Source organism: Penaeus chinensis, chromosome 6 (assembly GCF_019202785.1).
Source record: "Penaeus chinensis breed Huanghai No. 1 chromosome 6, ASM1920278v2, whole genome shotgun sequence".
Classification (NCBI taxonomy): Eukaryota; Metazoa; Arthropoda; class Malacostraca; order Decapoda; family Penaeidae; genus Penaeus; species Penaeus chinensis.
Window position 1 is genome coordinate 33,639,265 of NC_061824.1, and position 15,000 is coordinate 33,654,264.

A 15,000-nucleotide genomic window follows, 5' to 3' on the forward strand; every position below is an offset into this window, starting at 1 on the left:
CCTCCACCTCCTCCACAACCACCACCACCACCACCACCACCACCTCCCGGCTCTCCGCGTGTCGTAAACATTGGTCCGGGCGGAAGCAAATGGTCGGAGGGGAGGGGGCAGTCTGAAGAAGTGTTTGTTTGAGAAGCAACTCAAGGGTGGGGTGGTTGGGGGTCCCCCTCCCTCTCCCTCTCCTTCTTCTTCTCCTTTTCCCTTAGGGTTGTCCTCTCTCTCTCCCTCCTCCCTTATCCCTTCCTATACATTTCATTTACCCTCTCATCTTTTCTTTTTCCCCTCTCTTGCTCTTTCTCCATTCCCCTCTCCCGTTTTCCTTCTCTCCTTTTCCATCTCTCCCCTTATCCTTCCCCTATGCCTTGTTCTCTTTTCCGTTCCCCTCTCTCCCTTTCTCTTTCCCCTATCTCTTTCTCCCTTTCTCTTTCCCCTATCCCTTTCTCCCTCTTCTCCTTACCCTTTCCTTTCTCCCTTTCTCTTTCCCCTATCCCTTTCTCCCTTTCTCTTCCCCTATCCCTTTCTCCCTCTTCTCCATACCCTTTCCTTCACTCCCTATTCTCTCTTTCTTCCCCAATCCCATTCTCTTCCTCTCAATTACTTCCAACCCACACCCTATCCACCCAATCACTTTATACCCCCCATCCCATTCCTCCCAATGTCTCATAATCCCCTAACCCCTTATTCTTACACACATCTCCCTTTACACCCACATTCCCCCCAACCCATTCTCATATACCCCAAAAACCCCAACCTTACACCTTTCCAACTTATCTTCCCCATACCCTTCACATACCCCAACTCAACCTTTCCTCCTTTCCTCTATCCCACTAACCCTTAACACCCATACCCACAAAACCCCCCCTAATCCCCAATCCTACCCTCAACACCATACCCATGACCATTCACCCCTATCTCTCTTTACCCCTATCATCCCAACCTCTACTCACCTATCTCATTCCCCCAAACCCATTCTCATTTCCCCTATCCTTTCCACCCAACCTCACACTCTCCTCATTCTCCATTCTCTATTCCCCCATCCCCATTTCCCTCATTCCCCTATTCCCTTTCCTCTTTCTCCCCATACTCTATAATTTCCCCCCAAACCCTTTCCTCCCTTTCTCTTCTATACTCTAACCCCAAATCCCCTTACACCCTCCGAACTCCTTAACCCACTCCATTCCCTTCTTCCTCCCATTCCTCTTACCCCAACTCCCTAACTTCCATACACTTTCCCCAACTCCCCTTTCACTATCTTCTACTCCCCACCCACAACTTTACCTCCAATCCCCATACCAATCTCCCCATATATCACAAACTCCCCCTAACCCCCTTTCACCCTAATTCCACATTCCAATCCCCACCCCTAACACCTCTTCTCCTACCCTTTAATCCTTTCATCTCTCCCATATCACATACCCTCCCCTATCCCCATATACTTCAACCCTTAACCCTCATCTCCCCCTAAAACCCCTATCTCCTCTCCACCCTTTCTCATATCCCCTAACCCTATCACCAACTCCCTATAACCTATCCCATACTCCCTTCCAACACCTATACCCTTTCCATTCTCTCCCTTCTTACTCTAACCCACCCTCAAGACCACCTTTCTACCCAATCTCTATCCCCTATCCCTTCTCCCACTATTCTTCTCCTTACCCCTTAAATCCATTCACCTTTCCCACAATCCATCATCCACCCCTAACCCTTTACCCTCTCCACCCTATCACTCTATACACCCCAATACCCTATCTCACCTCCCTTACCACTATACCCTCCCCCTTTCCTCCCTATCTTCACCTTCCCACCTCATACTCCCATTTCTCCCATATCCTCTTATTCCTTTCCCGCCCCCAAAACCCTTTCACCTTCCTTTTCTCTTTCCCCATTACATCCCATTCTCCCACATTCTCCTTAGCCCCTTATTTCCTTTCCTCCCTTTTCTCTTTCCCTATCCCAATTCCTTCATCCCATATCCTCTTTACCCTAACCCTTACTCCCCTTGTCTCTTCCCCTGAGTCCCTTTCTCTTCTCGCCCTTTCCACTTCCCCTAACCCTTTCTATCCCTCTTCTCCCTCTTATTAACCTAACCCTTCATCCTACTCACACCTTTCACTTTCCCCAATATCCCATTTTCCACACTTCAACCCACATCTTTTCCCCTCAACTCCCCTTACACATATCTAACCCCTACTCCATTTCCTCGTTTCACCCATTCTACTCTTTCCCCCATCCCTTTCTCTCCCATTACCTGTATCCCAATCCCCCTATCCCTTCTCTTCTCTTTCCTCCCCTCCCTTTCACTTGACCCCATAACCCATTCACCCTTTCTCTAGTCCCCCTATCCTTCTATCTCCCCTCTTCACCTTACTCCTTTCCATTTCTCCCTTTCTCTTTCCCCTATCCCATACCCCTTCACTTTTTATCCCCATCCCTTTCTCCCTCTTCATCCTTAACCCTTCTCAGATCCTTATCTCCCCTTCTCTTTCCCCTATCCCTTTCTCCTCCCTCCTCCCTTTCTCTTTCCCCTATCCTCATTCCCCTCTTCACCTTAACCCTTTCACTTTCTCTTCACTACCTTTTCTCTTTCCCCTACCCATTTCTCCCCTTTCTCTTTACTCCCCCTATCCTTTCTCCCTTTCTCTTTCCCCCATCCCTTTTCTCCCTTTCTCTTAAATCTCCTCTTTCCCCCCATCGCCCCTTTCTCTTCTCCCTTTCTCTTCCCCTATCCCCCTTTCACTCCTTTCTCTTTCCCCATGATCCTTTCCTTCCTTCCCTTATCTCTAGCTTCTCTTTTCCCCTGATCCCTTTTCCTCCCATCTTATCCTTACCCTTAACCTTTCTCTCACTTTCTCTTGTCCCCCTATCCCTTTCTTCCTCCCTTTCTCTTTCATCCCCTATCCTTTCTCCCTTTCTATTTCCCCTTATCCCTTTCTTTCTTTTCCTCCCTCTTCTCCTATAAACCCTTAGTCCTTTCTCCCTCTCTCCCTTTTCTCTTTTCCCTTACCCTATCACTTTCTTTCCTCTCCTTTCCTCCTTTCCCACCTATCACTTTTCTTTCTCCTCCTTCTCCTTAACCCTTTCCTTTTCTTCTCCCTTTCTCTTTCCCCAATCCCTTTCTCCCTTTCTCTTTCCCCTATCCCTTTCTCCCTTTCTCTTTCCCCCATCCCTTTCTCCCTTTCTCTTTCCCCTATCCCTTTCTCCCTTTCTCTTTCCCCTATCCCTTTCTCCCTTTCTCTTTCCCCTATCCCTTTCTCCCTTTCTCTTTCCCCTATCCCTTTCTCCCTCTTCTCCTTACCCTTTCCTTTCTCCCTTTCTCTTTCCCCTATCCCTTTCTCCCTTTCTCTTTCCCCTATCCCTTTCTCCCTCTTATCCTTACCCTTTCCTTTCTCCCTTTCTCTTTCCCCTATCCCTTTCTCCCTTTCTCTTTCCCCTATCCCTTTCTCCCTTTCTCTTTCCCCTATCCCTTTCTCCCTTTCTCTTTCCCCTATCCCTTTCTCCCTTTCTCTTTCCCCCATCCCTTTCTCCCTTTCTCTTTCCCCTATCCCTTTCTCCCTTTCTCTTTCCCCTATCCCTTTCTCCCTTTCTCTTTCCCCTATCCCTTTCTCCCTTTCTCTTTCCCCTATCCCTTTCTCCCTCTTCTCCTTACCCTTTCCTTTCTCCCTTTCTCTTTCCCCTATCCCTTTCTCCCTTTCTCTTTCCCCTATCCCTTTCTCCCTTTCTCTTTCCCCTATCCCTTTCTCCCTTTCTCTTTCCCTTATCCCTTTCCTTTTCCCCTTCCTGTCCCCTTTTGCAGACGGGATGGCGCGGTCGCGGAAAATTGACCGTCATTATCATTTTTTTTCTCCCGTGAATGTTTCTTAGAAAGATCGTAATGTTAAGATAAGAACAGTTGAGAACTTGTTATCAGTTTTTTTGTTTTTACTTTTTTATCATTATTTGTTATCTTTTTTGTTATCACACATGGTTATCACGTTTTTTATCACCTTTTTTTTTTTTTATCACCCCCTCGCATCGGATTGACTTGGGAACATGCAATAGCAGACGCGTATCTGATGCCTGTCATGCAGCCCGATTCACGAGACGAGGGAATTTGGCACTGTCATCCCTCCCCGTATTCTCGATGTTTAATGTCTCTTCTCTTCTATTCTCTTCTCTTCGTTTCATTTCCTCCCCCCCCTTCCCCCCCTCGTTATATATCTTTCTTTCTCTCTCTTCTCTTTCTTTTCCGTATCCCTTTCGCTTTCTCTTATCCCCCCCCCCCCTCCCACGCCCCCTGTCGCTCATCTTCGCACTCTCTCCTCTCTTTCACTCACCAGGAGACTTTATTCCGATTTTCTTATCTCCTCCCTTTCTCACCCCCAATCTGTCGCTGTCCCTCTGTGTTGACTCAAGTTTACCCCCTTCCTCCCCCTTCCTCTTTCGCTCGCTCTCCCCTCCTTCCGATGAGTGAAGGGAAGGGGGCGATCACCCTAACAAGGCTGATGAGGTTCTCCCGTCTCTCCGTTTCTCCTTTCCCGTTTCTGTTCTTTTCTCTGTTTCTCGTGTTTCTTCGCTCCTCTTCTCTCCGTTTTTCCTTTCCCTGTGTTTCCTCTTCCGGTCGTCTCTCCTTTCCCTTTTATTTTCTTCTCTCCGTTTCTCTTCCCATTTCTCCCTCCCCCTCTCACCGTTTCTCCTTTCCTATTGCTCTTCTCCCCTTTTCACCTCTCTGCCCCCCACCCCCCCTTTACTCCATTTTCTCTCGTAGTCTGGTATTCATCTTTGATTTATTCTATTTAAATTAATTATTTTTATATCATTAAAATCATGATTTATATTATTCCTGTTCCTCCTACTTAAGTATCCGTAGTAATACTGATGCTAATACCGCTACCGTCGCCGTTTTTATTAACATACGTTGAAAGCTGGAAACTTGGCATTTGCGTGCGCGTATGCAATCATTCGCTCACTCCCTTACTCCATCATTCTCTCTCTCTCTCTCTCTCTCTCTCTCTCTCTCTCTCTCTCTCTCTCTCTCTCTCTCTCTCTAATATGTGTGCATGTGCGTGCATGCGTGCATCCATCCATCCATATTTGTATGTATGTAAACATGTAACTTATGACACAAACACTTTGGGGGAAGATATGGAAATTTATGCGATATAGATAGTTTCTTTGTGCATTGTGTATGCGTTCTCCTTTTTTATAGTGTTTATTATTTTTATCGGAGAGAGAGAGAGAGAGAGAGAGAGAGAGAGAGAGAGAGAGAGAGAGAGAGAGAGAGAGAGAGAGAGAGAGAGAGAGAGAGAGAGAGAGAGAGAGAATGGAAGGGGGTGGGGGGGGGGTTGTTGGCAGCAAGTGTTGGCATGAGGAGATTCGCTAGGTATGTGGGTCGCGCATGTACCGTTGTACCCCATCCCCCGTCTCCCCCCACCCCCTCCTTGCTTTTGGTGTTGCGGGGTAGTCGAGCTCCTCCTCCCTTCGGGCAACATGCCACGCGCGGCGACTTGGTCCAATATTGTGGCGTTTGCAAGGTGGAAGTGACCCTTACGGAGAATCGTTGGTTAGCTTGTTCTTGTTCTCGGTAAGGGAGGATTTCGGCCTTCTTGTGGATTCGGTTTGTGTGTAGGCTGAGTGTCTGTTTGTGTTTATGCCTAATGGGAAATTGTGTGTGTGGGGGGGGGGGGGGGTTACTTATCCGTTTTGTTCGAAGATTAGCAGAGTTCTCCACCGGCCTTGTGGAAAGCTCCCCGTTTGCATTGTGTCGACTAACGACCCGCTTCCTCCCGCAGAGTATGGAGGCGACCAAGGCCCTGATGAACCACCACCTCGTGACGAAGCTGGAGCTGAGCCTCGAGTCCGAGTGCCGCCTGCTCCTCCAGCAGTGGACGTCGCCTCACTTCACTCACCTGTGCAAGCGGTTCCTCGAGTCCCACCACGTGCAGCTGCAGAAGCCCGTCAACCTCCCGCTGTAGTGGCTGCCGTGGGATGGGGAAAAAACCTTCCACGACGTGTCCCTTGCTAAGAAAACACACTTTTTGGGTGAAAAGGACTGGCTGCGGTCCAGACACTCATTTTTATTTTTTTAGTGTTTTGTTTTACTTTTGAATGGTGATAGTGATACCTTTCGGATCTTGGTGCGCCGCCGCTGTACCCGCGCGCGCTCAAGTGACGAACTCTTTTTGGAAAAAAGTGACCGGCGATCGGTTTCTCTTCTGACGTGTCTTTATTAATCGCGAGTCGGCCGTTGCGTCTGTGAAACGTGGAAACTGTTTTGGCGGCCGCTGGAGATTCGGTGATATTCGTTTCTCTCTCCTTTTTCTTCCGATATCGCCCTCGCTGTCGATCGCTATAAAAAGAGTGGAAAGGACAGTTTGGTTAAACACTCTTTTTTCTGTCAGAGTGAATTGAAAAGTTACATTTATATATATATTCAGAGTTTAAATTCATTTTGTTTCGCTGCAACATCAGGAGAGACTTCGGACAACCAAGGCTGACTGAAGACAGACGTATCAAGGGCGAGTGTGAACAAAACGTTGCCGGAGGAGAGAGAAAGCAACACGCAGCTACTTGCAGGGAAGTCGGAACTCCTAACAAGATTTTGGACTCTCCTCGGTGCATCCTGGTGAGAGACAGCAAAATGATAAAATTGATTCCAAGGATGCGAACATATAATTGAAAATTTTGTAAGGAAAAAAAATATTGAAGAAATAACGTGATAATAGACTAATTATTTGTGACGTCGCTGTTCAAATGCAGTGGTTTGAGGCCTTTTTGGAACCCCCCCTTTACCCCTCCTCGGTGGCAGAACCCCCCCAGTCCACCTCGAGGATCATGTACAGTGTACAGTTAACCACTTGGTCGTCCTCAGCTAAAGTGGATATATTTAATAAGATATTTCTATAGTGCCCAGCAACTATACTAGGTTCAGTATGAAAAGTCTCTTTTTTTCCATGTAAGGTGTTTTAGTGTATCGGAATGTCAGTTTATGCAAATTTCTTAAGAGAAAATATATTAAAAACAATAATTTAAAAAGCAACATTCTCATGCACTTGACACTCGTGTAAATAATAGGACTCAATTGTGCACAAGTTATATTTTCATGGGAAGTTATTTTATCGGATGTGTTTTTGTACATCTTTCAAATGAAGTTACAAGTGTGTGATTTTGTAGTTGATTTTTATAGGATAAAAGTTGTTAAAACAAGTACAACCTATACAACTATGACAGTCCTTCAAATTTTTGTCATTGAATGTGAAATCTCATGCAATGAAAGTTATTGAATTTGATCAAATGATTTATTTTAATACCATACCATAAATGTTCACGAAATATTTACTTGTAAGAATATGACTTGATGATGTGTAAGGGAAGTGACTTGCATCAGTGGAAAACTTTTGCGTTTCTTAATTTATGTAAATATTTTAGTTCCCCCCCTTTCTTAATCCACCCCCCCCCCCTTCTTCACCCTCTCCCCTCACCCCCCCTCCCCTTATGAAGAACTTGTTTTAAATGAATTAGAAAGAAAAAAAAAAAGATACTGCTATTTATCCTCCCAATATGTATGTTTGTGTTTCCAAGTCTCCTATATTATTATTTTTTTTTCCTGTATTTAGCCTAGTCAGATACCCAAAATATCATTTACTTCAGCTGTGTATTGATTACTCGACGTCCTGTGACTCTGGTCGGACGCTGTTTTAAACTAGTTATTGTTCGGGGCAGAGTTGATCGGATTGTGCTCTTTTTAGTTTTGATTTCCTTCTCTTTCTCTCGCATTCTTTTTTTTTTCTTTTTTTTCTTCCTTTCTTTCTTTCTTCCATTTCTCTCTTTCCTTTTCTTTGTCTTTGTTCCTTTTCTCGTTCTTTCTTCCTTTTCTCTCTCTCTCTCTCTCTCTCTCTCTCTCTCTCTCTCTCTCTCTCTCTCTCTCTCTCTCTCTCTCTCTCTCTCTCTCTCTCTCTCTCTCTCTCATATTCTTTCATCAGTATCGTTATTATTGTCATTATTGATTTTATTATTTTTTGTTACAACATGTACTATTACCACTTACTCTTTCTATCCTATACCTTTCTTTTTTTTCTATGGCTGATTTGACTCCTGCAATTGATTATTCCTTCTCCATCTGTCTTTCTTCCGAATTTTCCAGGTACGAGGAGAAATTTCGAGCACTTATTTCAGAGTTTACTTTATCTCATTTGAATCAATATTTTTTTTTTTTCTTTTTTTTTTTTTATCTTTAACAAACTCCATCTTCGTCTCATTCGTTAACACATTTGGTTACAAAATTGTTTTGCTCTCACTAGGAATACTTCACCTTGTTCTGTAGTTCCCCGATCGATACGGGAAGTCTTGTTTTTATTTATCATTATTTATTTATTTATATATTTTTTTTTTTTGCAGCCAGACTTTTTCTTTCAAATCAAAGAGTGGCATTGCAACAGATCTCAGTGAATTTCCCAAAGTACAATCTATATCTACTTGCACCAACGTTTTATGACGTCATCAGGCATATGTGCCCACCCCCCTTTCCTCGTGTCACTTTAGTTTTGTAGTACACGACCCATTGTACATACTTATACTGTTTGTAAGTATAAATACATGCATATTTTCACCAGTAATTTGGCTTGTTTTTATTTGTCCTTCTGTGTTGGATTTCGAGTGATGGAAAAGTGGTTAAATATAAATGTGTTGGGAGGTTATAAGAATGAGCATGATTACATCCATTCTTGAAGCAGGTAAGGAAAACGGCCTTGGATAAGCAAGATCTGGCAACGTTATAGAGATAATTAAAAAGTGGTTGAGATAGATCATGTTTTTTGGAATTGGATATATATTTTTGGAGCAAAAAAAGACAATTTCTGAAAAGACGTTTATTAAGTAAAGTACCCAAAGTTTTAACATTGGTAGCCAGACTTTTCGTCGGCCGTAAAATATGCCTCAGAGAAGCATTGCTTAGAACATACACAGTCCTCTCAGTCAGTCATGCTGCTACTTTGCTTTGGACAACAAAGCAAGTTCAGCGTAACTTACGGATGATCTCTTGCAACTGTACATAACTCTAGGATATGCACAAAGAGACCACCACTGAACACTCAAGGTGTAAGTGCTTTTACAAAACATCGCTAGCTCCCAAAAAAATCACTGAAAATTGATTAGATTGATGGGTATTTTCATTTCACTTTGTGGTATTGTATGATTCCTTATTCAAACACACAGCACTTTACTTACATGGGCGCAGTATTTCACGCACCATAGAAACGTGGAAATTATTTCACCGTACATTTTCCACGCATATATACAGAAAAATAGACATATGGTTCAGTTCATAAAAAAGCATTAGGAAAAATATAGCCATAAGAAATGTGATATTCCTGGAACTGAAGGTCCAGTTACTAATCAGTGGATGTAATGAGCCAATGCGAATAGCTACTGGCCTTCTTGCTTCGTGAAGATGTGTTTCGGTTTCAAAATAGATCTTCCCTCGAGCTCTTTATATTTATATTATATACATACACAACGAGTAAATCAGTACACTGGTATCAAAAGCTAACTACAAGATCATTTTATGTTACATTATGAAGGATAGAGTTTTAATTAATTTGTCAAGATTTTGTAATGTTCCTTTGGGAGATGCAAAGGAATCGGTTACATTATAGTGTGTACTACGAAAATACGTATTTTTATTTGTAAAGAATAAGAAATCAGTCTCGCTTCTCGAAGTGACAATTTGTCGTGGTTATCGTCTGCAGAACTTTTACTCTGCACAGATGAAGCCGCGCTGTATCACCTTTCATTTTATACCAAATCCACCGCTAGGCTGTCAGTGCCAGTCGGACCAGTCTATATCGTCCGAGCGGTACGAGTCCCTGCCGCTAAGAGCCTCGTCAAAGGCATCGCGTCTCTTCGTGATGGCCGTCTTGAGGATGAGGGAAATGTCGTTGAGCGAGTGTTCGGGGATGTGAGTCAGGTCAGAGAGCGCCGCGGGTCGGACGGGTCGCAGCCTTTGTTTCTGACTCAACAGCTGCTCCGAAGTCACCACCAGAGGTCCGACGCGCGACCCGGACTCTGTCCTACGCACCTCTGGCGTCCGATCTCGGGCCCGTCGCTGAGGACTGCGGGACGATCGCGGCCACCTATCGGGGCTGTGGCGGAAGTCCGCGTCTAAGCGGCGGTCCGAGGAGCGCCTGCGCTCGGGACTTCGCGGACTAGGGGAGTACCTACTGCGTTCTGGAGAGCGTCGCCTCGGGCTGGAAGAGTACCTCCTATCGCGCTTTTCGAGTCGCGGGTCTTCTGGTTCGTCCAGGACGTGGTTGGATCCCCCGGAGCTGCTGCCCTCCAGGCTCGTCCACGATTCGTTGGGACTCTCGCCCAGGCTGTCTCTGCTGTCAGCCAGCCGCTCGCGACTCTCGGTCTGTCGCTTCAGCCGCGCTCTCTTGTCGCCGGACAGCTGGCGCTCGCGGTTGTATGGTTTCTTGTATCGGATTTCCCGTCGGAGTTCCGAGTGTCTGTCGGTGCTGCTGAAACGCCTCTCGTTGCTGCTTGAGCGGCGGTCTCGCTCGTCGCTGGTTTCCAGGCTGGCGGCTCGTCTGTCACGCGAGTACATTTGCTTGAAATTCCTGCTTCTCTCCACTATCTGTTTGGGTTCTCGGCGCGGCCTATTGGACCGCCTGTCGTCCCGTCGCTCGCGGCCGTCTCGGACTTTGCTGCTGTCGCGGTCTCTGCTCTCCTGCCGCCGATCCCGAGTGTCTCGCCCCTGATTCCAGCCGCGTTCCTTCTTAGTCCTTATCTCTCGCTCTCGGCTTCCTCTGTCTCGCTCCTTCTCCGGGCTGCGCCTGTCGCTGCGCCGTCTATCGCCTCGCTCTTTGCTCTCGCCGCGCCGCCCTCTGCCGCGCTCGCTACTGACTCCCTGCCGAGGCACGCGCTGGTCTATACTGTGATCTCGACTCGTTACCCTTCTGCCGGAGTCGCTGACGGGGGGACGGGACATCTTGTCCGGCGATCGGCGCCGACCCTCGTCCCTAGGCCCCAATTCCCGCTGCCGCCCGCGGTCTGGACTGCGGGTCGAGGGCTGAGGAGGAGCGAGGACTTCCCGTGGTCGGGGCTGTCTGCTGGGAGAAGAGCGTCGCGTTGGCGAAAGGCGGCGGGTCGGGGAGACGTTCGGCGGGGAGCGGGAGGCGTCGGCTGCGATTAGAAGTTCATAGGTTAGTCTCACATCAGCTGAGAGAAATCGACTAATAGAGAAGGCGATGACAACAATAATGGTAAAAACAATAACAATAACACTAATAACAAAATATTAATGAGATAAATCATCTTCATTAATGAGACTTGACAGCAAAAATTAAAGCTTTTTACACCCCACTCACCTCGCGCTGGGCGGTAGCGGGCAGGGTCAGACGTCCCCATACCCATCGCCTCAAAGGCCTCCGGAATGTGGCGGTCTCTGGGTAAGTTATCTATTTCGTTATTTCTGATCGCTCTCTGTTGCTGCAACTGCCGCCGTATCAATTCCACACTTTCCTCCACAACTCCGATGATAGTTCTGTTGGAAAGAGGCAATGTATAGTGTACGGTCATGTAATTTGAGCAGATGAAAAGTATTTAACCTAACCGCCCCGGATTTATGTTCTGCCCCCTGTAGTTTTTTTGTGAATTTGGTTGCATACAGATGGCTCCACATGTGCTTGGCCGGCCAGGAGTCAATCAGTAGGCCCTAGTGACCGATCCTGATTTCCCCATTCCTTGAAATGGCGAGAAAATGTTTCTCTTTTAATACAGTTGATATCGAGACTGTTATTGTTACTGATGTTATGATTATTACATTGTTATATCAATCTCGATAACATTTAAGACAATGAAATAATGCAAAAGACCCTTTCCAAAATTCGAGAAAAAGGGTATACAGGTAAGATACGTAGAGCTAATAACTGAATCCCTGGTGACTAAGCCATGTGTGTGTAGAGCCATCTATGTGTAAATACAATAAATAACTTGTATTACAATGGGCATGGCATGTAATCTTGCCGTACGTGCCGATTGGGCACGAATACAACAAGACTGCATGAATAAAACAACGTGTCCTTCGGCATTTAACATTCCTAAATGTTAGGATTTAATCCTGATAAAAAAGATAAAAATGTATATTTCGTGCAAAAACTTACTAACTCTTAATGTTAATTGTTAGAATGGATTAGTCTAGGTACATCGAAAAAGTAAAATTCTAAAGTTACCCATATCCATTTTCTCTTTCAAAGAAAACGAGAGATCATAATTCACAGGTAACTAATATAAACCTCACAATTTCCCCTAGTTTGCAAAATATCTGAATTCATAAAAAAAAACTAATTCTTCATTTCTTTCGCCCCAAGACTCCTGAAATGATTACCTAGCAGCACCAACATCGGCAAGTAAAGACGGGCCGATGTTAGCATTCTGCAGGACTCCACGCCAGGAGGTGGGGACCGCGGCAGAGTCCAGTGCTCCAAGGATCTCCTCAAAGCTCGGCCTCAGGGAAGGATTCTGAGCCCAGCAGGAGGTAATTAGCTCCTTTAGTTCCCGCGACACTCCGGCGACAGGGAGATGGGGACGGCCGCCCGATTCAATGGTTTCCATAATCTGAGGAGAAAGGTATGGTTGGGCTAATGGAAGATTGACGGAACGGAGGAACTATAACCTGAAATACTGTTTAAATAGTACTGTTGTGGAGATAATAATTTATCAATAGTGTAGCCCTACAGAACGAATAGCATTTACTTGGTATACTGATAATAAATCATGATAAGGAAAATAATAATAACAATAGCAACAATAACACTAACAATAGTAGTAACACCACCATTAATCATAACAGGAATTACACCAGCAAAACATGGAATAACCCTGAAAACAAAATCATTTACATAACACTACCTCCCCCTAAAATAACAAATAAACACACAGATAAAGTAAATAAACAACCAACCGACCATGGAAATCAAGAAATAAGCTATGATAAAAGTAACAGACCTGGAATATATCCAAGCCTCTGAAGGGGTGGCTGGCCGTCAACATTTCCCACAGGATGATGGCGTAACTGTAAACATCACACTTCGCAGACACGTCTCCCTTCGTCAGGAGTTCTGGCGCCATCCAAGCAGGTGTGCCTCTGTTGGTGGGTCAAGTGAAGTTAGTTCTGTGTGATTATCTTTCTAGTTTCGTTTCACATTATTTTACTAGTCAGTGCTATGTGACCGTTGATGTCAAGCGCATTTATTTTGTTTGAACCATTAAGGATTACTCGTTTAGGGTTTGTGGTTCTTGCTGTGACAGAATGTACTCTTTTATATTGTTATGCATTTTTATTTAATTTTCTTTGGTTTCAACACTTTCGAATCCTTGTATCAGCGAAAACCGATTCTTCAGAGATAACGTAAATATCTTATATCGACAGCATCAACGAAAAACAAAAAATAACAATCCCACACACAAAACAAAAAATATCAATCCCACACACAAAACAAAAAATATCAATCCCACACACAAAACAAAAAATATCAATCCCACACACAAAACAAAAAATATCAATCCCACACACAAAACAAAAAATATCAATCCCACACACAAAACAAAAAACAGTCAAACAAACGAGCAAAGAAAAACACAAAGGCCAAGAATCCGACCTGATAGAGCCACGCTGAGCCGGCGACCCAGCACGAGACCGCTTCAGGATGGAGAAGCCGAAATCTGCGATCTTGGCCCGGTAGTACGAATCGAGGAGCACGTTCATGGACTTAAGGTCTAAGTGGAGAACCTGCGGAGAACGTAGATAAAATAATAATTTTTTTAAAAAGTGTGAACAAAAAGAGGAAAGAGAAAAGAGTAAAAAGGGAAAAAAGAAAAAGAAAAAAAAGGAAAAGAGAAAAGAAGAAAAAAGGAAATAAAGAAAAAATACATATACATATATAAATATATACATATATATACATATATACATATGTATACATATATATCTTTTTGCTTACTTGTCTGTTCGCGTAATTGTTTCATATATATTCATATTCATATTTTGTATTCATTACATTCATAAATATCTATTTACTTATTTTCCTTCATTACCCAAAGTCTTCTCCCCTGCAAAAAAAAAAAACACCCTTAACCTTTAGCTCCTCCTTCCTCCCTCAGTCGACTCCACGAAGCAAGACGAATGAAGCTAATTAAAGCGAGGAGCCAACAGGTGCGAACTCACTCACCTGAGGTTCGTGTTTGTGGAGGTAGTTCATGCCTTGAGCCACGTCTTTGGCTACCACAAAGTAGGCCGCGTGGTCGAGCTTGTCACGCCTGAGGGGGAAAAAAACAGATTTACACTGACATATATAGTATAAGCACAATGAAGTTAGAAAAGTAGGTTAGTAAGTTAGATAATCAGATAAGTAGTGAGAGTTAGATAAACAGATAGATAGATAGAGATAAATATGTAGATGAAACATATGTTAACTAAGATCGTAATCGGAACCTCTAATTATTGCCGTCAAATATAACAATGGCAGCGTGAAAAGTTCCTGTGGATCGCATACATGATAACATGATCACAAATGCCATATTAATGGAACTATCAGAACAACAAATGAAAAACGGAGGTGATTATGTTAACTATCCTGACAATAAAATAAAAACATCACTAATAATATGAAAATATGTTTATCAATATGGATATTATCATTTCTACAACTAATAAAATAACGACAAAACAAACAAACACGTTCGTTTTATGCCAAACCGCAACATTCTATGCTCACATGCTTTAGTAATTTCACATAATTGGTCAATGCGCTGGAAGACACGTGTTTACATTAGTTTCCCCTAAACCTCGTTTTCTTTGAACAATAACAGGGTAATTGGCGAAGTTTGCGCTGTTAGCGTGCACGAAATCTCTCCAAAACAGACCAGAACCTTCTATTCAAACTTGTTGAGAAATTCGTACATTTAAAACGAATTAATAAAAGGGTTTAATTTTCAATGGGGTAGAAGGTATATGGAGTTAGTCAAATG

The 15,000-nt window shown here is 44.1% G+C and overlaps 3 protein-coding genes across 4 annotated transcripts in view; 2 read left to right on the forward strand and 1 right to left on the reverse strand.

The window, feature by feature from the left end:
• Window positions 1-7,848, forward strand: part of LOC125026387 (nascent polypeptide-associated complex subunit alpha, muscle-specific form-like) — a 46,508-nt gene extending 38,660 nt beyond the window's left edge. For both annotated transcript variants that reach the window (XM_047614806.1, XM_047614807.1), the window contains exon 7: window positions 5,769-7,848. In XM_047614806.1, coding sequence (XP_047470762.1) covers window positions 5,769-5,951 — 183 coding nt within the window. In that variant the 3' untranslated portion in view covers window positions 5,952-7,848. The remainder of the gene's footprint in view (window positions 1-5,768) is intronic.
• The window catches only part of LOC125026248 (G-protein coupled receptor GRL101-like), a 417,698-nt gene that overhangs the window by 65,696 nt on the left and 337,002 nt on the right, over window positions 1-15,000 (forward strand).
• The window catches only part of LOC125026388 (tyrosine-protein kinase ABL1-like), a 15,825-nt gene continuing 9,653 nt past the window's right edge, over window positions 8,829-15,000 (reverse strand). Inside the window, exons 4-9 of the mRNA XM_047614808.1 lie at window positions 14,202-14,289; window positions 13,632-13,762; window positions 12,979-13,117; window positions 12,359-12,588; window positions 11,340-11,515; window positions 8,829-11,154 (exon numbers count right to left, since the gene is read on the reverse strand). Coding sequence (XP_047470764.1) covers window positions 9,794-11,154; window positions 11,340-11,515; window positions 12,359-12,588; window positions 12,979-13,117; window positions 13,632-13,762; window positions 14,202-14,289 — 2,125 coding nt within the window. The 3' untranslated portion in view covers window positions 8,829-9,793. The remainder of the gene's footprint in view (window positions 11,155-11,339; window positions 11,516-12,358; window positions 12,589-12,978; window positions 13,118-13,631; window positions 13,763-14,201; window positions 14,290-15,000) is intronic.